Genomic DNA, 26181 nt, shown 5'->3' on the forward strand with positions numbered 1-26181 from the left:
TTGCATTCTGCTTCTTTGCCACGTAGGCATTTTAATATTTTACCGAAAACTGACCACGTAGGGATTCTCACCAGCACCGATCCCTGTGGAACACCACACCCCACCGTCCGCCAGTCTGAGTAACTTCCTTTAATCCCTACTCCCTGTTTTCTGTTCTGTATCCAGCTTGCTATCCATTCTGCTAATTGTCTCCTGACTCACATGCTCTGACTGTAGTCAAGAGCCTGCAATGCGGCACCTTATCAAAGGCCTTTTGGAAATCTAAATATATTACATCTACTGCATTACCCTTATCTACACTTTCTGTTACTTCAAAGAATTCAATAAGTTTGGTTAAGCATGACCTTCCCTTCTGAAATCTGTGCTGACTATTTATTATATTTTCAGTTTCCAGATGTTTTTCTATTACATCTGTGAGTAAAGATTCCATTATCTTTCCTACCGACGTTAAGCTAATTGGTCTAGAGTTCCCTGGACTGGTTCTATCTCCCTTTTTAAATATCGGAGTCACATTAACTGTCTGCCAATCCTCTGGCACTATTCCCTTTTCCAGTGAATTTTTATATATATGTAATAGTGCCTCTGCTATCTCCTCCCTAACTTCTTTAAAATGCGCGGATACAATCCATCTGGACCAGGGGTTTTATCCTCTCTAAGTTTGATTAGTTTATCAATTATCTCCCCCTTTCTATCTTAAATGTCTTTATATCTTTTTTGATCTCTTCTTCTTCTAATCTCCTGCCCACCATGTTAGTCTCCCTGGTAAATACTGAGGCAAAGTAACTATTCAATGTTTCTGCCATTTCGCCGTCATTACCTGAGAGTTTATCGTGTGTTTCCCTTAGTGGCCCTTTCCCTTTCCCTATCCCTTTCCCTATCCCTATCCCTATCCCTATCCCTATCCCTATCTCTATCCCTATCCCTATCCCTATCCCTTTCCCTATCCCTATCCCTATCCCTATCTCTATCCCTATCCCTTTCCCTATCCCTATCACTATCCCTATCCCTATCCCTATCCCTTTCCCTATCCCTATCCCTATCCCTTAGTGGCCCTATCTCTATCCCTATCCCTATCTCTATCCCTATCCCTATCCCTTAGTGGCCCTATCCCTATCCCTATCCCTTTCCCTATCCCTATCTCTTTCCCTTTCCCTTTCCCTATCCCTATCCCTTTCCCTTTCCCTTTCCCTATCCCTATCCCTTTCCCTATCCCTTTCCCTTTCCCATCCCTATCCCTATCGCTTTCCCTATCCCTATCCCTATCCCTTTCCCTATCCCTATCCCTATCACTTTCCCTATCCCTATCCCTTTCCCTTTCCCTATCCCTATCCCTATCCCTTTCCCTATCCCTATCCCTTTCCCCATCCCTATCCCTTTCCCTTTCCCTTTCCCTATCCCTATCCCTATCCCTATCCCTTTCCCTATCCCTATCCCTTTCCCTATCCCTACCCCTATCCCTATCCCTATCCCTTTCCCTTTCCCTATCCCTATCCCTATCCTGATTTTTCTTTTGTTATTTGTGTGTCTGTAGAATACTTCACTATTTCTTTTTATATTCCTTGATTATTTAATTTCCTAGTTTCTCTTTGCCTTCCTAATTATTCTTTTTTAAACTTCTTCCCTAACCTCTGTGTTCCCTTTTGTCCTCCTCTCCTTTACTGTCCATGTACTCAGTGTGTGCCTTTTTCTTTAGTTTCAATTTTACCCTTATCTCTTTATCCATCCATGGTGTATCATTACTGGCGAGTTTGTTCCTGCTTTTAGTGGGATATATTTCTCCTGGACTCTATTGATCACCCGTTTAAATGTTTCCCACTGCTGTTTGTCAAAAAATTTTTCCCAATTTATCTTCCCTGTTTCCATTTCCATCCCCTCAAAATTAACTTTTTTTAACAACCTATTACTTTGGTCTTTGTCTTACTTAAGTCTTTCTCAATCTTTATTTTAAACCTTATTGTGTTGTGATCGCTATTGCCTAGCTGTTCCTAATGCTTACTTCTCTGACCTGTTCTGGTTCATTTCCCATTATTAGATCCAGCAGTGATTCCTCTCTCATTGGGCTTCTCACATTCTGGGTAAGAAAGGAGTCCTGTACACATTGTAAAAACCCCATTCCCCTTTCCCCTTTTCCTACCTTTTCTTGCCAGTTTATTTGAGGGTAGTTGAAATCTCCCATGATTATTATTTGATGTCTTTTACTCATTTCATAGATTTGTCTTCATAGTTCATCCTTCACTTCCCTTCCACTATTAGGTGATCTGTAGAATATCCCTATTAACCTGATCGATTAACTCCCTTCCTAACAGCACTGTGGGAGAACCGTCACCACACGGACTGCAGCGGTTCAAGAAGGCGGCTCACCACCACCTTCTCAAGGGCAATTAGGGATGGGCAATAAATGCCGGCCCCGCCAGCGACGCCCACATCCCATGAACGAATAAAAGAAATTCCCTTCTTATTCTCATCTGGATTCTGTTTCTATCCTAATGTTACGTGTGTCCCTTTTTTCTATTGTAATTATGTTCGCTCAAATTAGTACAGCTACCCCACTCCCCACTCCTTCCTTCCCTATCCTTTCTGAAGTCGTTACATGGCAACGTTTAACTGCCACTCCATGTTTCAGTTATCCCGATTACTTCTGCCTCCCGTTCTCCCGTTTTGTTTCGGATGCTGTGCACATTGCTGTACAGGCAATTTAATTTGTTTTTAATCATTGTTCCCCTCACTTGATTTTTAATAGTCATGTTCTATGACTGTATTCCTTGCCTTGGTCTGACCTTTACTCTCATCTCCTATTTCTTTTATCTTCAGACTTATTTTATTTTCACCAGATCCCTCCCTTCTCCACAGCCCTATTTATCCTTTCCGCTGGGAATCTGGTCCCATTCCGGTTCAGGTGGAGCCTGTCCCAGTGGTAGAGCTCCTTCCTGTCCCGGTACTGGTGTCAGTGACCCATGGAACCCCTCCTTCCCACACCAGTCTTTCATCCACCCATTCAACCTTCTGATCTGCCTATCCCTACGCCAATTAGCACGTGACTCGGGTAGTAATCCTGAGATTACCACCGGTGAGGTCCTGCTTTTTAAATTTAGTTCCTAATTTCTGATATTCACTTAGCAGGACCTCCTCCCTTTTCTTCCTGATGTCGTTGGTCCCAATATGGACCACAACACCTGGATCTTCCCCCTCCCTTCCCAACTTCCTCTCCAGCTGCTCTGAGATGTCCTTTAACCTTGCACCAGGTAGGCAATACACCCCCCTGGGCTCTCAGTCGCGACTGCAGAGGACGCGACCTATCCCCCTAATTATCAAATCTAGTTAAGTATTTTTACACTCGATTGGGCCTTTTCCTTTTCGATAACTGTTCTAAACCTAATTATATTATGATCACTGTTCCCCCAATGCTCCCCCGAAGGAATACCTGCCACTTGTCCCATTTCATTCCCAGGACTAGATCCAGTACTGCATCCTTCCTCATTGTGCTGGATACACACTGATCAAGAACGTTTACTCGATAAAAGCCCTTCAAGAGTTTGGACACCTCCATTAAATCACAACTTAACTTTCTCTGCTCGAATGAGAATAAACCCAGGTTCTCCAGTCTGTCTAAATAACTGAAGTTCCCCATCCCTGGAACCTTTCCAGGAAATCTCCTCTACACTCTCTCCATGGCCTCGACATCCTTCCTAAAGCTTGATGGCCAGAATTGGAAACAATACTCCAGCTGAGGCCCAAACTAATATGAGGACATGTCGATGATGAGATCACCTCTGAAATCAGGTCAACTCATATCACCGGCTCGAACTCTCAGAGTGAGGTGTTAATGCTATCTCTAACTCTCAGAGTGAGACGTTAATACTGTCTCTAACTCTCAGAGTGAGACGTTAATACTGTCTCTAACTCTCAGAGTGAGACATTAATACTGTCTCTAATTCTCAGAGTGAGACGTTAATACTGTCTCTAACTCTCAGAGTGAGACGTTAATACTGTCTCTAACTCTCAGAGTGAGACGTTAATACTGGCTCTAACTCTCAGAGTGAGACGTTAATACTGTCTCTAATTCTCAGAGTGAGACGTTAATACTGTCTCTAACTCTCAGAGTGAGACGTTAATACTGTCTCTAACTCTCAGAGTGAGACGTTAATACTGTCTCTAATTCTCAGAGTGAGACGTTAATACTGTCTCTAACTCTCAGAGTGAGACGTTAATACTGTCTCTAACTCTCAGAGTGAGGCGTTAATACTGTCTCTAACTCTCAGAGTGAGACGTTAATACTGTCTCTAATTCTCAGAGTGAGACATTAATACTGTCTCTAACTCTCAGAGTGAGGGTTAATACTGTCTCTAATTCTCAGAGTGAGACATTAATACTGTCTCTAATTCTCAGAGTGAGACATTAATACTGTCTCTAACTCTCAGAGTGAGGGTTAATACTGTCTCTAACTCTCAGAGTGAGGGTTAATACTGTCTCTAATTCTCAGAGTGAGGGTTAATACTGTCTCTAATTCTCAGAGTGAGGCGTTAATACTGTCTCTAACTCTCAGAGTGAGACGTTAATACTGTCTCTAACTCTCAGAGTGAGGCGTTAATACTGTCTCTAACTCTCAGAGTGAGGCGTTAATACTGTCTCTAACTCTCAGAGTGAGACATTAATACTGTCTCTAACTCTCAGAGTGAGGGTTAATACTGTCTCTAACTCTCAGAGTGAGGGTTAATACTGTCTCTAATTCTCAGAGTGAGACGTTAATACTGTCTCTAACTCTCAGAGTGAGGGTTAATACTGTCTCTAATTCTCAGAGTGAGACGTTAATACTGTCTCTAACTCTCAGAGTGAGGGTTAATACTGTCTCTAACTCTCAGAGTGAGGCGTTAATACTGTCTCTAACTCTCAGAGTGAGATGTTAATACTGTCTCTAACTCTCAGAGTGAGACGTTAATACTGTCTCTAACTCTCAGAGTGAGATGTTAATACTGTCTCTAACTCTCAGAGTGAGACGTTAATACTGTCTCTAACTCTCAGAGTGAGGGTTAATACTGTCTCTAACTCTCAGAGTGTGACGTTAATACTGTCTCTAACTCTCAGAGTGAGGGTTAATACTGTCTCTAACTCTCAGAGTGTGACGTTAATACTGTCTCTAACTCTCAGAGTGAGGGTTAATACTGTCTCTAACTCTCAGAGTGTGACGTTAATACTGTCTCTAACTCTCAGAGTGAGGGTTAATACTGTCTCTAACTCTCAGAGTGAGGGTTAATACTGTCTCTAACTCTCAGAGTGAGACGTTAATACTGTCTCTAACTCTCAGAGTGAGGGTTAATACTGTCTCTAACTCTCAGAGTGAGGGTCAATACTGTCTCTAACTCTCAGAGTGAGACGTTAATACTGTCTCTAACTCTCAGAGTGAGACGTTAATACTGTCTCTAACTCTCAGAGTGAGGGTTAATACTGTCTCTAACTCTCAGAGTGAGGGTTAATGCTGTCTCCAACTCTCAGAGTGAGATGTTAATACTGTCTCCAACTCTCAGAGTGAGACGTTAATACTGTCTCTAACTCTCAGAGTGAGGGTTAATACTGTCTCTAACTCTCAGAGTGAGGTGTTAATACTGTCTCTAACTCTCAGAGTGAGGTATTAATACTGTCTCTAACTCACAGAGTGAGGGTTAATACTGTCTCTATCTCTCAGAGTGAGGGTTAATACTGTCTCCAGCTCTCAGAGTGTGACGTTAATACTGTCTCTAACTCTCAGAGTGTGACGTTAATACTGTCTCTAACTCTCAGAGTGAGGGTTAATACTGTCTCTAACTCTCAGAGTGAGACGTTAATACTGTCTCTAACTCTCAGAGTGAGGCGTTAATACTGTCTCTATCTCTCAGAGTGAGGGTTAATACTGTCTCTAACTCTCAGAGTGTGACGTTAATACTGTCTCTAACTCTCAAAGTGAGGGTTAATACTGTCTCTAACTCTCAGAGTGTGACGTTAATACTGTCTCTAACTCTCAGAGTGAGGGTTAATACTGTCTCTAACTCTCAGAGTGAGACGTTAATACTGTCTCTAACTCTCAGAGTGAGGGTTAATACTGTCTCTAACTCTCAGAGTGAGATGTTAATACTGTCTCTATCTCTCAGAGTGAGATGTTAATACTGTCTCTAACTCTCAGAGTGAGATGTTAATACTGTCTCTATCTCTCAGAGTGAGATGTTAATACTGTCTCTAACTCTCAGAGTGAGATGTTAATACTGTCTCTAACTCTCAGAGTGAGATGTTAATACTGTCTCTATCTCTCAGAGTGAGATGTTAATACTGTCTCTAACTCTCAGAGTGAGATGTTAATACTGTCTCTATCTCTCAGAGTGAGATGTTAATACTGTCTCTAACTCTCAGAGTGAGATGTTAATACTGTCTCTAACTCTCAGAGTGAGGGTTAATACTGTCTCTAACTCTCAGAGTGAGACGTTAATACTGTCTCTAACTCTCAGAGTGAGGCGTTAATACTGTCTCTAACTCTCAGAGTGAGGCGTTAATACTGTCTCTAACTCTCAGAGTGAGACGTTAATACTGTCTCTAACTCTCAGAGTGAGATGTTAATACTGTCTCTATCTCTCAGAGTGAGGGTTAATACTGTCTCTAACTCTCAGAGTGAGATGTTAATACTGTCTCTAACTCTAAGAGTGAGACGTTAATACTCTCTCTAACTCTCAGAGTGAGGCATTAATACTGTCTCTAACTCTCAGAGTGAGATATTAATACTGTCTCTAACTCTCAGAGTGAGGGTTAATACTGTCTCTAACTCTCAGAGTGAGGGTTAATACTGTCTCTAATTCTCAGAGTGAGACGTTAATACTGTCTCTAACTCTCAGAGTGAGGGTTAATACTGTCTCTAATTCTCAGAGTGAGGCGTTAATACTGTCTCTAACTCTCAGAGTGAGATGTTAATACTGTCTCTAACTCTCAGAGTGAGGCGTTAATACTGTCTCTAACTCTCAGAGTGAGGCGTTAATACTGTCTCTAACTCTCAGAGTGAGACATTAATACTGTCTCTAACTCTCAGAGTGAGGGTTAATACTGTCTCTAACTCTCAGAGTGAGGGTTAATACTGTCTCTAATTCTCAGAGTGAGACGTTAATACTGTCTCTAACTCTCAGAGTGAGGGTTAATACTGTCTCTAATTCTCAGAGTGAGACGTTAATACTGTCTCTAACTCTCAGAGTGAGGGTTAATACTGTCTCTAACTCTCAGAGTGAGGCGTTAATACTGTCTCTAACTCTCAGAGTGAGATGTTAATACTGTCTCTAACTCTCAGAGTGAGACGTTAATACTGTCTCTAACTCTCAGAGTGAGATGTTAATACTGTCTCTAACTCTCAGAGTGAGATGTTAATACTGTCTCTAACTCTCAGAGTGAGACGTTAATACTGTCTCTAACTCTCAGAGTGAGGGTTAATACTGTCTCTAACTCTCAGAGTGTGACGTTAATACTGTCTCTAACTCTCAGAGTGAGGGTTAATACTGTCTCTAACTCTCAGAGTGAGGGTTTATACTGTCTCTAACTCTCAGAGTGAGACGTTAATACTGTCTCTAACTCTCAGAGTGAGGGTTAATACTGTCTCTAACTCTCAGAGTGAGGGTTAATACTGTCTCTAATTCTCAGAGTGAGACGTTAATACTGTCTCTAACTCTCAGAGTGAGGGTTAATACTGTCTCTAATTCTCAGAGTGAGACGTTAATACTGTCTCTAACTCTCAGAGTGAGGGTTAATACTGTCTCTAACTCTCAGAGTGAGGCGTTAATACTGTCTCTAACTCTCAGAGTGAGATGTTAATACTGTCTCTAACTCTCAGAGTGAGACGTTAATACTGTCTCTAACTCTCAGAGTGAGATGTTAATACTGTCTCTAACTCTCAGAGTGAGATGTTAATACTGTCTCCAACTCTCAGAGTGAGACGTTAATACTGTCTCTATCTCTCAGAGTGAGGGTTAATACTGTCTCCAGCTCTCAGAGTGTGACGTTAATACTGTCTCTAACTCTCAGAGTGTGACGTTAATACTGTCTCTAACTCTCAGAGTGAGGGTTAATACTGTCTCTAACTCTCAGAGTGAGGCGTTAATACTGTCTCTAACTCTCAGAGTGAGGCGTTAATACTGTCTCTATCTCTCAGAGTGAGGGTTAATACTGTCTCTAACTCTCAGAGTGTGACGTTAATACTGTCTCTAACTCTCAGAGTGAGATTTAATACTGTCTCTAACTCTCAGAGTGAGATGTTAATACTGTCTCTATCTCTCAGAGTGAGATGTTAATACTGTCTCTAACTCTCAGAGTGAGATGTTAATACTGTCTCTATCTCTCAGAGTGAGATGTTAATACTGTCTCTAACTCTCAGAGTGAGATGTTAATACTGTCTCTAACTCTCAGAGTGAGATGTTAATACTGTCTCTATCTCTCAGAGTGAGATGTTAATACTGTCTCTAACTCTCAGAGTGAGATGTTAATACTGTCTCTATCTCTCAGAGTGAGATGTTAATACTGTCTCTAACTCTCAGAGTGAGATGTTAATACTGTCTCTAACTCTCAGAGTGAGGGTTAATACTGTCTCTAACTCTCAGAGTGAGACGTTAATACTGTCTCTAACTCTCAGAGTGAGGCGTTAATACTGTCTCTAACTCTCAGAGTGAGGCGTTAATACTGCCTCTAACTCTCAGAGTGAGACGTTAATACTGTCTCTAACTCTCAGAGTGAGATGTTAATACTGTCTCTATCTCTCAGAGTGAGGGTTAATACTGTCTCTAACTCTCAGAGTGTGACGTTAATACTGTCTCTAACTCTCAGAGTGAGGCGTTAATACTGTCTCTAACTCTCAGAGTGAGGCGTTAATACTGTCTCTAACTCTCAGAGTGAGATGTTAATACTGTCTCTATCTCTCAGAGTGAGGGTTAATACTGTCTCTAACTCTCAGAGTGAGGTGTTAATACTGTCTCTAACTCTCAGAGTAAGGCGTTAATACTGTTTCTAACTCTCAGAGTGAGGTGTTAATACTGTCTCTAATTCTCAGAGTGAGACGTTAATACTGTCTCTAACTCTCAGAGTGAGGTGTTAATACTGTCTCTAATTCTCAGAGTGAGGCGTTAATACTGTCTCGAACTCTCAGAGTGAGGCGTTAATACTGTCTCTAACTCTCAGAGTGAGATGTTAATACTGTCTCTAACTCTCAGAGTGAGATGTTAATACTGTCTCTAACTCTCAGAATGAGACGTTAATACTGTCTCTAACTCTCAGAGTGAGGTGTTAATACTGTCTCTAACTCTCAGAGTGAGGGTTAATACTGTCTCTAACTCTCAGAGTGAGATGTTAATACTGTCTCTAACTCTCAGAGTGAGATGTTAATACTGTCTCTAACTCTCAGAATGAGACGTTAATACTGTCTCTAACTCTCAGAGTGAGGTGTTAATACTGTCTCTAACTCTCAGAGTGAGATGTTAATACTGTCTCTAACTCTCAGAATGAGACGTTAATACTGTCTCTAACTCTCAGAGTGAGATGTTAATACTGTCTCTAACTCTCAGAATGAGACGTTAATACTGTCTCTAACTCTCAGAGTGAGGTGTTAATACTGTCTCTAACTCTCAGAGTGAGGCGTTAATACTGTCTCTAACTCTCAGAATGAGACGTTAACACTGTCTCTAACTCTCAGAGTGAGGTGTTAATACTGTCTCTAACTCTCAGAGTGAGGCGTTAATACTGTCTCTAACTCTCAGAATGAGACGTTAATACTGTCTCTAACTCTCAGAGTGAGGTGTTATTACTGTCTCTAACTCTCAGAGTGAGATGTTAATGCTGTCTCTAACTCTCAGAGTGAGATGTTAATACTGTCTCTAACTCTCAGAGTGAGGTGTTAATACTGTCTCTAACTCTCAGAGTGAGGTGTTAATACTGTCTCTAACTCTCAGAGTGAGGTGTTAATACTGTCTCTAACTCTCAGAGCGAATCTGTGAAATGCACAGACTTTACACCACGGGATCTGGCCATTTGGCCCATCCGATGCGGGCTGTTTAACCCTCCACCTGAATGAACAGTTCTAATCACCCTTACCCCCGTTCCCGTATCTCTTTGACTCCTTTTCCTTCTTCGCCCTGTCCTATCTAATCCTGAACATTGACATATTTTCTCCGTCAACCACTAACCCTGGAAGTGAATTCCACAGCCTCTCAACTCTCTGTGTGAAGAAGTTTCTCCTGCCCTCTGTTCTAAATCTCTTACATTTAATCCTGCATCGATGGCCCCTCATTCTCAACTACTGGTAACTCCTGATACTATCTACCATCTCCCATCCCTTCATCATTTTAAATCCATCATATCTCCCCGTGATCTATGTTGTTCTATCGGAAAAAGACCCAATTTTCAAGTCTTTCTTTGCATTTATATTTTCTCATTCCAGGCAGCACCCATGTGAATCTGTGTTGTATCCTCTTCAAAGTCTCAATATCCTTCCTACAATCCCAATACTGCACACAGTGCTCTAACTGAGGTCTTATTAAAGTTTATATGGGCTGATCATTACCTCCTGGCTTTCAGACTCTATACCTCTTGAGAAAAAACCTTGAATTCCACTAGATTTTAATCACCCCGCCATTGGCGGCCGTGCCTCCAGCTGCCTGGGCCCTGAGCTCTGGAATTCCCTCCCTAAACCTCTCTCCCTCTCCGCCTCTCTCTCCTCCTTTAAGACGCTCCTTAAAACCTACCTCTTTGACCAAGCTTTCGGTCTCCTGTCCTAATATCTCCTTATGTGGCTCGGTGTTAAGTTTTGTTTGATAATCGCTCCTGTGAAGCACCTTGGGACGTTTTACTACATTAAAGGCGCTGGATAAACGGGAGTTGCTGTTCGCTCATGTTGCCATGGATAGGAAGGAAGTTTGACATTTCTACCGATGTGGTCACATGCCACACTCGACACTGCCGGCTTCTTCTGATATTTGTACATTGTGTTCACCTCACGGCTCCTCTCTCTGATCCAGGTACCCTACGTGCCACGGTGGTGCCCGCAGTACACGTCCTCGGCCGAGCGCAGTTCTGATGAGGAAGATCTGGAGAGGCACAGTCCGCCTCTGGAAGTGTCTGACGGAGAGACAGAGGCCGCGGATCCCATTCCCCACATGGGCAGTGCAGAATCAGGTGAGTACAAGGTGGGAGACACTGGACAGGAAGAGGAAGTGAAAGGATTCAGTTCTCAAGCCTGTCTTTTGTGAAGGATTTCAGGAACTCTTCAAATGTATCTCGAGCCTTTCGGGGCCTTGGCGGAGGGCGAAGAGGCTGTGGATATCAAAGGGGAAAGCATGCGCAGGCTCAGGCCTGAGGCCGCAGCTGACCGGTTCAGTCACCGGCCGTGCATGAGAGCTGCAGCTGACCTTGCAGAACATGGCTCGACTCAACCGCCAGATTTCAGCTGCCCCTCAGCCTGCAGGCAGTTCTCCACGGCTGTTGACAGGTAGAAGCCGTTGGTAGCTTTTTTGCGGCTGACCAGGCCCTGCTGGTCGTGATGACATGCGTTCTTTCTTGACGAGTCACGTAGAGCGTTGCACGCTGTGTTTAGGCCGTTTCCACTTGCTTCACGGTTAGCCTGCTCTCCACACGTACACTGTGAGGTCAGGATCAGGGCCTCCTCTCCGAATCATCTGCCAAAGCGAGGTCTGCTCACCTCCGCCTGCGGACTCCAATGCGTGCACACCAACGGGTGAGCAGAGACCGTCCTGGTCCCCATCCTCTGCGACCCAGGTCATCGGAACCGCTGGACGAATTAAGACGAAGGTCCCGCTCGTTCTCCTCTACCATCCCGGTAGTCACCTGATACATCGGTAATGGAGGTGTTGACTAGTCCTAGCAATCAATCACCATCAATGAGTCTCCAACTGACCCAGACATGAGGTGAGGAAAACCCCCCAGTGGGGGAGAGATTTGGGAACCACAGGTCCACAGTCACCTGCTCCTCCCGAGCGTGTTACACTCACCACAGGTCATCTCTCAAATTACTGTGTCCCAGAATGTTATTTTCTGAGGGAAATCGATCTCATTTGTATGTGTATGAATCAGTACTCTCTGCTTCTACCATCTCCCCAGGGAGCCTGTTCCATAGATTGACCACTCACTCTCCGAAATATTCTTTCTGCGGATGAATTCACCCCCCCTTCGAGCGCAGGCCGTGTCCTCGGGTTCGACTGTTCTGGACAAGGTGGAACATCTCCTCAAGGTCGACATTATCCAGTCCCTTGAGAGTTCTAAAAACAGCAATCAGACCACCTCTCAACAATCTCCTTTGCAGTGAGAACCCCCCCAATTTACACAATCACTCCTCACAATCCAATCCCCCCACCCCCCATAATAATTCTGGTCGCTCTCTTCTGCATCCTCAGAAAGGGGAGAGGGGGCTTTCCATGAGTGGGTGAATTTAAAAGAAGTGGTTAAAATGCTCAAGAAAGCCAAATGCCGGGGAAGAGAGAGGGAAAAAACTATGAGAGAAAAAGAGGCCAGAAAATATGTTTGTTTTCGACGGGTTAATAACAAATGGAGACGGTCGTGTAATGGTCATGTTACTGGACCTGTGATCCAGGGAACGGGAGTTCAAATCCCACCATGTGAAAATTTGAATTCAGTTTAAAATCTTGCAATTAAAAGCCGGTCTCAGTAAAAGTGACCGTGAAGCTGTCGGATTGTCCTAAAAACCCAACTGGTTCACTAATGTCCTTTAGGGAAGGAAACCTGCCGTCCTCGCCCGGTCTGGGCCTATTGGTGACTCCAGTCCCACACCAACGTGGTTGACTCTTAACTGCCCTCTGAAGTAGCCCAGCAAACCACTCAGCTGTATCAAAACCACTCCCAGTGTTTCCAGGAGAAGGCCCACCACCATCTTCTCAGGGCAACGAGGGATGGGCAATAAACACCGGCCTTACCAGCGACGCCCACATCCCGAGAATAAATGGGGGACAAAACCCGAGTTGATGGAGTCTACATGGGGATTTGGGATGAGCTTGCCAGTAGGCGATGGAGCCTCCTGAACGGAATTCCAGATTCGTTGAAAGCTTTCCCTCTCCCTACCCTTGATTCAGTTGGGTAACGTTTCTTCATCACTCCCAATCTCTGTAACCTCCTCCACCCCACACCCTCCGAGATCTCTGTAACCTCCTCCAGCCCTACAACCCTCCGAGATCTCTGTAACCTCCTCCAGCCCTACAACCCTCCGAGATCTCTGTAACCTCCTCCAGCCCCACAACCCTCCGAGATCTCTGTAACCTCCTCCACCCCACACCCTCCGAGATCTCTGTCACCTCCTCCAGCCCTACAACCCTCTGAGATCTCTGTAACCTCCTCCAACCCTACAACCCTCCGAGATCTCTGTAACCTCCTCCACCCCACACCCTCCGAGATCTCTGTCACCTCCTCCAGCCCTACAACCCCCCAAGATCTCTGTAACCACCTCCAGCCCTACAACCCTCCGAGATCTCTGTAACCTCCTCCAGCCCTACAACCCTCAGAGATCTCTGTAACCTCCTCCAGCCCTACAACCCTCCGAGATCTCTGTAACCTCCTCCAGCCCTACACCCCTCCGAGATCTCTGTAACCTCCTCCAGCCCTACAACCCTCCGAGATCTCTGTAACCTCCTCCAGCCCTACAACCCTCCGAGATCTCTGTCACCTCCTCCAGCCCTACAACCCCCCAAGATCTCTGTAACCACCTCCAGCCCTACAACCCTCCGAGATCTCTGTAACCTCCTCCAGCCCTACAACCCTCCGAGATCTCTGTAACCTCCTCCAGCCCTACAACCCTCCGAGATCTCTGTAACCTCCTCCAGCCCTACAACCCCCCGAGATCTCTGTAACCTCCTCCAGCCCTACAACCCCCCAAGATCTCTGTAACCTCCACCAGACCTACAACCCTCCGAGATCTCTGTAACCTCCACCAGACCTACAACCCTCCGAGATCTCCGTAACCTCCTCCACCCCACACCCTCCGAGATCTCCGTAACCTCCTCCAGCCCTACAACCCTCCGAGATCTCTGTAACCTCCTCCAGCCCTACGACCCCCCGAGATCTCTGTAACCTCCTCCAGCCCTACAACCCTCCGAGATCTCTGTAACCTCCTCCAGCCCTACGACCCTCCGAGATCTCTGTAACCTCCTCCAGCCCTACAACCCTCCGAGATCTCTGTAACCTCCTCCAGCCCTACAACCCTCCGAGATCTCTGTAACCTCCTCCAGCCCTACAACCCTCCGAGATCTCTGTAACCTCCTCCAGCCCTACGACCCTCCGAGATCTCTGTAACCTCCTCCAGCCCTACAACCCTCCGAGATCTCTGTAACCTCCTCCAGCCCTACAACCCTCCGAGATCTCTGTAACCTCCTCCAGCCCTACAACCCCCCGAGATCTCTGTAACCTCCTCCAGACCTACAACCCTCCGAGATCTCTGTAACCTCCTCCAGCCCTACAACCCTCCGAGATCTCTGGAACCTCCTCCAGCCCTACAACCCTCCGAGATCTCTGTAACCTCCTCCAGCCCTACAACCCTCCGAGATCTCTGTAACCTCCTCCAGCCCTACAACCCTCCGAGATCTCTGTAACCTCCTCCAGCCCTACAACCCTCCGAGATCTCTGTAACCTCCTCCAGCCCTACAACCCCCCAAGATCTCTGTAACCTCCTCCAGACCTACGACCCTCCGAGATCTCTGTAACCTCCTCCAGCCCTACAACCCCCCGAGATCTCTGTAACCTCCTCCAGCCCTACACCCCTCCGAGATCTCTGTAACCTCCTCCAGCCCTACAACCCTCCGAGATCTCTGTAACCTCCTCCAGACCTACGACCCTCCGAGATCTCTGTAACCTCCTCCAGCCCTACAACCCCCCGAGATCCCTGTAACCTCCTCCAGCCCTACAACCCTCCGAGATCTCTGTAACCTCCTCCAGCCCTACGACCCTCCGAGATCTCTGTAACCTCCTCCAGCCCTACGACCCTCCGAGATCTCTGTAACCTCCTCCAGCCCCACAACCCCCCGAGATCTCTGTAACCTCCTCCAGCCCTACACCCCTCCGAGATCTCTGGAACCTCCTCCAGCCCTACAACCCTCCGAGATCTCTGTAACCTCCTCCAGCCCTACAACCCTCCGAGATCTCTGTAAACTCCTCCACCCCACACCCTCCGAGATCTCTGTAAACTCCTCCACCCCACACCCTCCGAGATCTCTGTAACCTCCTCCAGCCCTACAACCCTCCGAGATCTCTGTAACCTCCTCCAGCCCTACAACCCCCCGAGATCTCTGTAACCTCCTCCAGCCCTACACCCCTCCGAGATCTCTGGAACCTCCTCCAGCCCTACAACCCTCCGAGATCTCTGTAACCTCCTCCAGCCCTACAACCCTCCGAGATCTCTGTAAACTCCTCCACCCCACACCCTCCGAGATCTCTGTAAACTCCTCCACCCCACACCCTCCGAGATCTCTGTAACCTCCTCCAGCCCTACAACCCTCCGAGATCTCTGTAACCTCCTCCAGCCCTACAACCCTCCGAGATCTCTGTAAACTCCTCCACCCCACACCCTCCGAGATCTCTGTAAACTCCTCCAGCCCTACAACCCTCCGAGATCTCTGTAACCTCCTCCAGCCCTACAACCCCCCGAGATCTCTGTAACCTCCTCCAGACCTACGACCCTCCGAGATCTCTGTAACCTCCTCCAGCTCTATGACCCTCCGAGATCTCTGTAACCTCCTCCAGCCCTACAACCCTCCGAGATCTCTGTAACCTCCAACTCTGGCATCCTGTCCTTCCACGATTTCCTTCGCTCCACCATTGGCGGCCGTGCCTTCAGCTGCCTCGGCCCGAAGCTCTGGAATTCCCTCCCTAAACCTCTCCGCCTCTCTCCCCTCCTCTAAGATGCTCCTTAAAACCTACCTCTTTGACCAGGCTTTTGGTCACCTGTCCTGACATCTTATGTGGCTCGGTGTCAAGTTTTGTTTGATAATCGCTCCTGTAAAGCACCTTGGGACGTTTTACTCCGTTTAAGGCGCTGCATAAATGGGAGTTGTTGTTATTTATCAGCTGCCTTGACGTTCCCAACCCATTGTGATATTCCCCAACAGGGAACAAGAAGAAGATCCGTCTGTACCAATTCCTGCTGGACCTCTTGCGGAGCGGAGACATGAAGGACAGTATCTGGTGGGTGGACAAGGATAAGGGGACCTTCCAGTTCTCCTCCAAACACAAGGAGGTGCTGGCACACCGCTGGGGGGTGCAGAAAGGCAACCGGAAGAAGATGACGTACCAGAAAATGGCCAGAGCTCTGAGGAACTACGGCAAAACGGGCGAGGTGCGCAAGGTCAAGAAGAAGCTGACCTATCAGTTCAGCGGCGAGGTGATGGGGAGGGGGGAGTGGAAGCAGTACCCCCACTGAAGGGGGGCACCCCCCGTACCCCCTCTTAACGGGTCCACCCCCTCCCCGTGCCCCCACTGAATGGGTCCACCTCACCCCCGTACCCCCACTGAATGGGGGCACCTCCCTCCGTACCCCCACTGAACGGGTCCACCTCCCTCCGTACCCCCACTGAACGGGTCCACCTCCCCCGTACCCCCACTGAATGGGTCCACCTCCCCCCCGTACCCCCACTGAATGGGTCCACCTCCCCCCCGTACCCCCACTGAATGGGATCACCTCCCCCCGTACCCCCACTGAATGGGATCACCTCCCCCATGTACCCCCACTGAATGGGGGCACCTCCCCTCCGTACCCCCACTGAATGGGTCCACCTCCCCCCGTACCCCCACTAAAGGGGGGCACCCGTACCCCCACCGAACGGGTCCACCTCCCCCGTACCCCCACTGAATGGGATCACCTCCCCCATGTACCCCCACTGAATGGGGGCACCTCCCCTCCGTACCCCCACTGAACGGTTCCACCTCCCCCCGTACCCCCACTGAAGGGGGGCAACCCCCCGTACCCCCACTGAACGGGTCCACCTCCCCCCGTACCCCCACTGAATGGGTCCACCTCCCCCCCCGTACCCCCACTGAAGGGGGGCAACCCCCCGTACCCCCACTGAACGGGTCCACCTCCCCTCCGTACCCCCACTGAATGGGTCCACCTCCCCCCATACCCCCACTGAACGGGTCCACCTCCCCCCGTACCCCCACTGAAGGGGGGCACCCCCCTGTACCCCCACCGAACGGGTCCACCTCCCCCCTACCCCCACTGAAGGGGGGCACCCCCCCGTACCCCCACTGAACGGGTCCACCTCCTCCCCTACCCCCACTGAAGGGGGGCACCCCCCCGTACCCCCACTGAACGGGTCCACCTCCCCCCCCTACCCCCACTGAACGAGGGCACCCCCCTACCCCCTTGCTCCTGCAGGACTAACTCTCCACCCCTCCATGTCTGGAACACAAAGGACATTTTAATGAGGAGTGGGGGGGCCGCCATTCAGAGACGATGAGGAGTGTCGTGAACCAAGCAAGAGGCCAAGCCCATCTGGGAATACCCAGGAACAAGAACACATCGTGAGATCTCCCCTCCCTCTCCCTCACCTCCCCCTCCTTCCCCTCACTCTCCACTCCCTCTCCCTCACCTCCCCCTCCCTCCCCTCACTCTCCACTCCCACTCCCTCCCCTCCGATTCCTCCCTTCCCCCTCCCTTCCCTCCCCCTCCCTCCCCTCTCCCTCCCTTCCCTCACTCTCCACTCCCTCCCCTCCCATTCCTCCCCTGCCCCTCCCTCCCCTCACTCTCCACTCCCCCTCCCTCCCCTCCCCCTCTCTCGCCTCACTCTCCACTCCTTCTCCCTTCCCTCCCATTCCTCCCCCTCCCTCCCCAGCCCCTCCCTCCCCTCTCCCTCACTCCCCTCTCCCTCCCTCCCCTCACTCTCCACTCCCTCTCCCTCCCCTCCCATTCCTCCCCTCCCCCTCCCTCCCCTCACTCTACACTCCCTCTCCCTCCCCTCCCTCTTCCTCCACTTCTCTCCCCTCTTTCCCCTCTCCCTCCCTCCCCTTCCCACCCCTCCCCTCTCCCTTCCCCTCCGTCTCCCTCCCTCCCCTCACCTTTCCTATCCCTCCCTCCCCTTCCCTCCTCATCCCTCCTCTCTTTCTCCACCCCCTCCCTGTCCCTCCCCCTCTCTCCCCTCTCCCTCCCTCTCCTTCCCACCCTTCCCATCTCCCTTCCCTCTCCCACCCTCCCCTTTTCTGCCAGTCGCCCTCTCTCCCCTTTCCATCACCCTCTCCCTCCCCCCTACCTCCTCATCCCTCCTCTCTCTTTCTCCTCCCCTCTCCCTGTCCCTCCCTCTCTCCCCTCCCTCCCCTCTCCCTCCCTCCCCTTTCCCTCTCCCTCCCCTCTCTCCCCTCCCCTTTCTCTCTCCCTCCCTTCTTCCTCCCCTCTCCCTCCCTCCCCTCTCCCCTCCCTCCCTTCTTCCTTCCCTCTCCCTCCCTCCCCTATCCTCTCCCTCCCCCTCTCTCTCTCCCCTCTCCCCCTCCCTCCCCTCTCCCTCCCTACCCTTTCCCTCTCCCTCTCCCTCCCTCCCTCCCCTTTCCCTCTCCCTTCCTCGCCCCCCACTCCCTCCCCTTTCCTTCTCCCACCCCCTCCCACCCTCCCCTCTCCTTGCCTCCCCTCTCCCCCTCCCTCCCCTTTCCCTCTCCCTCCCTCCCCTCTCCCCCTCCCTCCCCTCTCCCCCTCTCTCCCCCTCCCTCCCCTCTCCCCCTCTCTCCCCTCTCCCTCCCCTCTCCCTCCCCCCTCGCTGGCCTTGAATTTTAATTGTTTCGACTGATCTGTAACAGCTTCAGATCCTAAATTCAGCCCCTGCTTCCCACAGACACAACTTTGTTTGGTGATAACAGGGAGGGGGTTCCCCAGTTATTGGGGGCTGCCAGCCCACCTCGGACAGGGAGCCCAGGGGAGGTGGGACACCCGTGTCAGCTTCTTTTGCTTCCAGTTCTGTGTTGTTTCTCTGGACTAAAACCTTCCTTCAGTATCTCTAAACTCTGCACAGTCTGCCGTCTGCCCTCTCTCGCCGGCAACTCACCCCCTGACTGGTCCGAGGGGGACGTTCTCTGATTCCATTCCAGATCTTCCGTGGGCTTCACCCATCAAAACTGTGAGACGCCCGTCTCCAGGAGGCCGACTAACGGGGGGGCCCTACAGGCGGGGGACCTCTGCTGCTGGCACCACCCGCCCCTCCTCAATAAAATCGAGTGCCCGCCTCTGCACTGTGAGAGAAGCAGGGCAAAAGTCAGCGGTTCCTAGCAAGGCCCTGAGAGCAAACGTGCCCTTTCCTTTTACACACCCCTCTTGGCAGGGACTGATTTACATCAAGCAGGTCGATCGCAGAGATTTAAAGGTGAAAGGAGCAGGGGGGGAATGGTTCTCCATCTTCACTTTACAACCTGTTCTTCCAGCACCGGTAGAAAAGGCCCACAGTTCTGCTGGGCAGAACCCCCATCTGCTGGGGATGAAAGCCGACTGGAGGCAAATAAAGGCTGCGTCTTGCTCTGCTGGGCAGGACGGTCCTTCTGTGGGGTGCCTGGAGCCAGGATACCCCGTCCCCGTTTAATGATCTGATCAGAGGGGTGTGGGCAGCCCGGGCTTTAACCTCTTCAGTGTATTTATGGATATTTTCTATTTTAAACAAACTGCTGTAAATCTATATCTGACCAAGCTGGATTCATGTGAGAGTAAAAGGGAAGTGTCGTTACACAGAAATCCCTGACCCAACACTGACTTCAGATTAAAATAAATTAAACAGAATTGTTTCTCTGATCAGCCAAGAATGTGAGTGTGGTCATTTGTCCTGCCTACTCCAAAAGATAATAGATAGCGCAGTCAGATAATGATCCGCAGGCTAAAACTGACAGTCAGTTTTATGGACATCTGAAATAATTACACAGAAGCAGTAAGATGAAGCAAGAAGCCAGATAATACATCTGCTTAGAAAATCATAAAGATAAAAATCAGTCCATACGGGACATTGAAATATCCTTGAAACCTACTTCTTCCACAGTCCGAGAATCTGTGTCACTTGTGTAGAAAGAGTCTATTGTAGACTTCAAGATGTCATCCTTGTGTGAGGAGCAGCTGATAACCAGTCTATTGCATGGATCCAAGCAACAATATGAGAACATTCAATGGAACAACCCAGAGAACTTTGAACTTAAACACTGAACCACAAATTAAAGAAACAATGCACAGTCTTATCCAATATTTGAATTCTGCAAATACCCAAGATCAAAGCCAATAAACCAAGCACTCACCTGGTGTATTAATAAGTCCTCTGACCGACATTGTCTGGATCTCACAATGGCCACGGCCCAAACAGCACACATTTAAACTTCCTCTACAACAATCCCTGATCTGATCAGAAGTTTAGAAAGAAAACACAGCTTCCTTCGTTAGTCCAGGAATTTCTAAAACCTCTGCACCTTGTCTATCTAAAGTCATATCAAAGTATTTAATAACCAGCTTTTCATATCTGACACTGGACGGGACTGAGAGAGGTACTTTTACACACACGGGACTGAGAGGGTTACATTTTACACAGGACAGGGTTGAGAGGTACATTTTACACAGGTCAGGACTGAGAGGGTTACATTTTACACAGGTCAGGACTGAGAGGCTTACAATACACAGGACAGGTCTGAGACGGTTAACATTTACACAGCAAAGGTCTGAGGGAGTTACATTTTATACAGGACAGGATTGAGAGGGTTAAATTTTACACAGGTCTGGACTGCGAATGTTACAATTTACACAGGGACAGAGAGGGTTACAGTTTACACAAGAAAAGACTGAGAGAGTTACATTTACACAGGACAGGACTGAGAGGGATAATTTTACACAGACCAGGACTGAGAGGGATAATTTTACACAGGACAGAACAGAGGGATAATTTTACACAGGACAAGACTAAGAGGGATAATTTTACACAGGACAGGACTGAGAGGGATAATTTTACACAGGACAGGACTGAGAGGGTTCCATTTACACAGGACAGGACTGAGAGGGATAATTTTACACAGGACAGAACTGAGAGGGATAATTTTACACAGGACAGGACTGAGAGGGATAATTTGACACAGGACAGGACTGAGAGGGTTCCATTTACACAGGACAGGACTGAGAGGGATAATTTTACACAGGACAGGACTGAGAGGGATAATTTTACACAGGACAGGACTGAGAGGGTTCCATTTACACAGGACAGGACTGAGAGGGATAATTTTACACAGGACAGAACTGAGGGATAATTTTACACAGGACAGGACTGAGAGGGATAATTTTACACAGGACAGGACTGAGGGATAATTTTACACAGGACAGGACTGAGGGATAATTTTACACAGGACAGGACTGAGAGGGATAATTTTACACAGGACAGGACTGAGGGATAATTTTACACAGGACAGGACTGAGAGGGATAATTTTAGACAGGACAGGACTGAGAGGGATAATTTTACACAGGACAGGACTGAGAGGGATAATTTTACACAGGACAGGACTGAGAGGGATAATTTTACACAGGACAGGACTGAGGGATAATTTTACACAGGACAGGACTGAGAGGGATAATTTTACACAGGACAGGACTGAGAGGGATAATTTTTCACAGGACAGGACTGAGAGGGATAATTTTACACAGGACAGGACTGAGAGGAATAATTTTACACAGGACAGGACTGAGAGGGATAATTTTACACAGGACAGGACTGAGAGGGATAATTTTACACAGGACAGGACTGAGGGATAATTTTACACAGGACAGGACTGAGAGGGATAATTTTAGACAGGACAGGACTGAGAGGGATAATTTTTCACAAGACAGGACTGAGAGGGATAATTTTAGACAGGACAGGACTGAGAGGGATAATTTTACACAGGACAGGACTGAGAGGGATAATTTTACACAGGACAGGACTGAGAGGGTTCCATTTACACAGGACAGGACTGAGAGGGATAATTTTACACAGGACAGGACTGAGAGGGATAATTTTACACAGGAAAGGACTGAGAGGGTTCCATTTACACAGGACAGGACTGAGAGGGATAATTTTACACAGGACAGAACTGAGGGATAATTTTACACAGGACAGGACTGAGAGGGATAATTTTACACAGGACAGGACTGAGGGATAATTTTACACAGGACAGGACTGAGGGATAATTTTACACAGGACAGAACTGAGGGATAATTTTACACAGGACAGGACTGAGAGGGATAATTTTAGACAGGACAGGACTGAGAGGGATAATTTTACACAGGACAGGACTGAGAGGGATAATTTTACACAGGACAGGACTGAGAGGGATAATTTTACACAGGACAGGACTGAGGGATAATTTTACACAGGACAGGACTGAGAGGGATAATTTTAGACAGGACAGGACTGAGAGGGATAATTTTTCACAGGACAGGACTGAGAGGGATAATTTTACACAGGACAGGACTGAGAGGAATAATTTTACACAGGACAGGACTGAGAGGGATAATTTTACACAGGACAGGACTGAGAGGGATAATTTTACACAGGACAGGACTGAGAGGGATAATTTCACATAGGACAGGACTGAGGGATAATTTTACACAGGACAGGACTGAGAGGGATAATTTTACACAGGACAGGACTGAGAGGGATAATTTTACACAGGACAGGACTGAGAGGGATAATTTCACATAGGACAGGACTGAGAGAGTTCCATTTACATGGGACAGGAGGGAGAGGGATACATTTTACGTCGGTGAGGACTGAAATGATTACATTTTACACACACGGGACTGAGAGGGATATATTTTACACAGGACAGGACTGTGAGGTGTACATTTTACAGAGCTGAGATGGTTACAATTTACACAGGACAGGTCAGAGATGGTTACATTTTACACACATGGGATTGAGAAGTTTACATTTTAAACTGGTCGGGTCTATGAGGGTCACATTTAACACAGGATGCGACAGAGAAGGTTACATTTTTCACAGATCAGGCCTGAGAGGGGTTCATTTTAAACAGATTGAAAGGATTACATTGTGCACAGGTCAGGACCGAGCATGTTACATTTTATACAGAGCTGTTATGAGAGGGGTAAATTTTACACAGGCCAGAACTGAAAGTATTACATTTTACACAGGGATGGAATGAGGGGGTTATATTTTTAAACAGGACAGGACTGAGAGCATTACATTTTACACAGGATGGGACTGAGTGCATTAAAATTTACACAGGACTGGACTGAGAGGGTTCCATTTTACACAGAATGGGACTGAGAAAGGTAAATTTTACACATGATAGGTCAGAGAGGGTTACATTTTACACAGGGCAGGTCAGAGATGGTTACATTTTACACAGGGCAGGTCAGAGATGGTTACATTTTACACAGCACAGGTCAGAGATGGTTACATTTTACACAGCACAGGTCAGAGATGGTTACATTTTACACAGCACAGGTCAGAGATGGTTACATTTTACACAGCACAGGTCAGAGATGGTTACATTTTACACAGCACAGGTCAGAGATGGTTACATTTTACAAAGCACAAGTCAGAGATGGTTACATTTTACACAGCACAGGTCAGAGATGGTTACATTTTACAAAGCACAAGTCAGAGATGGTTATATTTTACAAAGCACAAGTCAGAGATGGTTACATTTTACACAGCACAGGTCAGAGATGGTTACATTTTACAAAGCACAAGTCAGAGATGGTTATATTTTACACAGCACAGGTCAGAGATGGTTACATTTTACACAGCACAGATCAGAGATGGTTACATTTTACAAAGCACAAGTCAGAGATGGTTATATTTTACACAGCACTGGTCAGAGATGGTTACATTTTACACAGCACAAGTCAGAGATGGTTATATTTTACACAGCACAGGTCAGAGATGGCTACATTTTACACAGCACAGGTCAGAAATGGTTAAATTTTACACAGTACAGGACAGAGATGGCTACATTTTACACAGCACAGGACAGAGATGGCTACATTTTACACAGGACCGGTCAGAGAGGGTTACATTTTACACAGCACGGGTCAGAGAGGGTTACATTTTACACAGTACAGGACAGAGATGGCTACATTTTACACAGCACAGGACAGAGATGGCTACATTTTACACAGAACGGGTCAGAGAGGGTTACATTTTACACCGCACAGGTCAGAGATGGTTACATTTTACACCGCACAGGTCAGAGATGGTTACATTTTACACAGCACAGGTCAGAGATGGTTACATTTTACACCGCACAGGTCAGAGATGGTTACATTTCAGTCAGCACAGGTCAGAGATGGTTACATTTTACACCGCACAGGTCAGAGATGGTTACATTTTAGTCAGCACAGGTGAGAGATGGTTACATTTTACACAGTACAGGTCAGAGAGGGTTACATTTTACACCGCACAGGTCAGAGATGGTTACATTTTACACAGTACAGGTCAGAGAGGGTTACATTTTACACCGCACAGGTCAGAGATGGTTACATTTTACACAGTACAGGTCAGAGATGGTTACATTTTAGTCAGCACAGGTCAGAGAGGGTTACATTTTACACCGCACAGGTCAGAGATGGTTACATTTTACACAGCACAGGTCAGAGAGGGTTACATTTTACACAGTACAGGTCAGAGATGGTGACATTTTAGTCAGCACAGGTCAGAGAGGGTTACATTTTACACCGCACAGGTCAGAGATGGTTACATTTTACACAGCACAGGTCAGAGAGGGTTACATTTTACACAGTACAGGTCAGAGATGGTTACATTTTAGTCAGCACAGGTCAGAGAGGGTTACATTTTACACCGCACAGGTCAGAGATGGTTACATTTTACAAAGCACAGGTCAGAGAGGGTTACATTTTACACCGCACAGGTCAGAGATGGTTACATTTTACACCACACAGGTCAGAGATGGTTACATTTTACACCGCACAGGTCAGAGATGGTTACATTTTAGTCAGCACAGGTCAGAGATGGTTACATTTTACACCGCACAGGTCAGAGATGGTTACATTTTACACAGCACAGGTCAGAGAGGGTTACATTTTACACCGCACAGGTCAGAGAAGGTTACGTTTTACACCGCACAGGTCAGAGATGGTTACATTTTACTCAGGACAGGTCAGAGATGGTTACATTTTACACAGCACAGGTCAGAGATGGTTACATTTTACACAGCACAGGTCAGAGATGGTTACATTTTACACAGCACAGGTCAGAGATGGTTACATTTTACACAGCACAGGTCAGAGATGGTTATATTTTACAAAGCACAGGACAGAGATGGTTACATTTTACACAGCACAGGTCAGAAATGGTTACATTTTACACAGCACAGGTCAGAGATGGTTACATTTTACACAGTACAGGACAGAGGTGGTTACATTTTACTCAGGATAGGTCAGAGATGGTTACATTTTACTCAGGATAGGTCAGAGATGGTTACATTTTATACAGAATGGGTCAGAAATGGTTACATTTTACACAGCACAGGTCAGAGATGGTTACATTTTACACAGTACAGGACAGAGTTGGTTACATTTTACTCAGGAGAGGTCAGAGATGGTTACATTTTATACAGGATGGGTCAGAGATGGTTACATTTTATACAGGATGGGTCAGAAATGGTTACATTTTACACAGCACAGGTCAGAGATCGTTATATTTTACACAGCACAGGTCAGAGATGGTGACATTTTACACAGCACAGGTCAGAGATGGTTAAATTTTACACAGTACAGGACAGAGATGGCTACATTTTACACAGCACAGGACAGAGATGGCTACATTTTACACAGCACGGGTCAGAGAGGGTTACATTTTACACAGCACGGGTCAGAGAGGGTTACATTTTACACAGTACAGGACAGAGATGGCTACATTTTACACAGCACAGGACAGAGATGGCTACATTTTACACAGCACGGGTCAGAGAGGGTTACATTTTACACCGCACAGGTCAGAGATGGTTACATTTTACACCGCACAGGTCAGAGATGGTTACATTTTACACAGCACAGGTCAGAGAGGGTTACATTTCAGTCAGCACAGGTCAGAGATGGTTACATTTTACACCGCACAGGTCAGAGATGGTTACATTTTAGTCAGCACAGGTGAGAGATGGTTACATTTTACACCGCACAGGTCAGAGATGGTTACATTTTACACAGCACAGGTCAGAGATGATTA

The 26181-nt window shown here is 47.3% G+C and overlaps 1 protein-coding gene across 1 annotated transcript in view; it reads left to right on the forward strand.

The window, feature by feature from the left end:
* Nucleotides 1-17741, forward strand: part of LOC137310061 (transcription factor PU.1-like) — a 98516-nt gene extending 80775 nt beyond the window's left edge. The window contains exons 4-5 of the mRNA XM_067978026.1: nucleotides 11004-11160; nucleotides 16110-17741. Of these exons, the coding sequence (XP_067834127.1) occupies nucleotides 11004-11160; nucleotides 16110-16420 (468 nt within the window). The 3' untranslated portion in view covers nucleotides 16421-17741. The remainder of the gene's footprint in view (nucleotides 1-11003; nucleotides 11161-16109) is intronic.
* The last annotated feature ends 8440 nt before the right edge of the window (nucleotides 17742-26181 follow it).

This window comes from Heptranchias perlo, unplaced genomic scaffold, assembly GCF_035084215.1.
Source record: "Heptranchias perlo isolate sHepPer1 unplaced genomic scaffold, sHepPer1.hap1 HAP1_SCAFFOLD_208, whole genome shotgun sequence".
Classification (NCBI taxonomy): Eukaryota; Metazoa; Chordata; class Chondrichthyes; order Hexanchiformes; family Hexanchidae; genus Heptranchias; species Heptranchias perlo.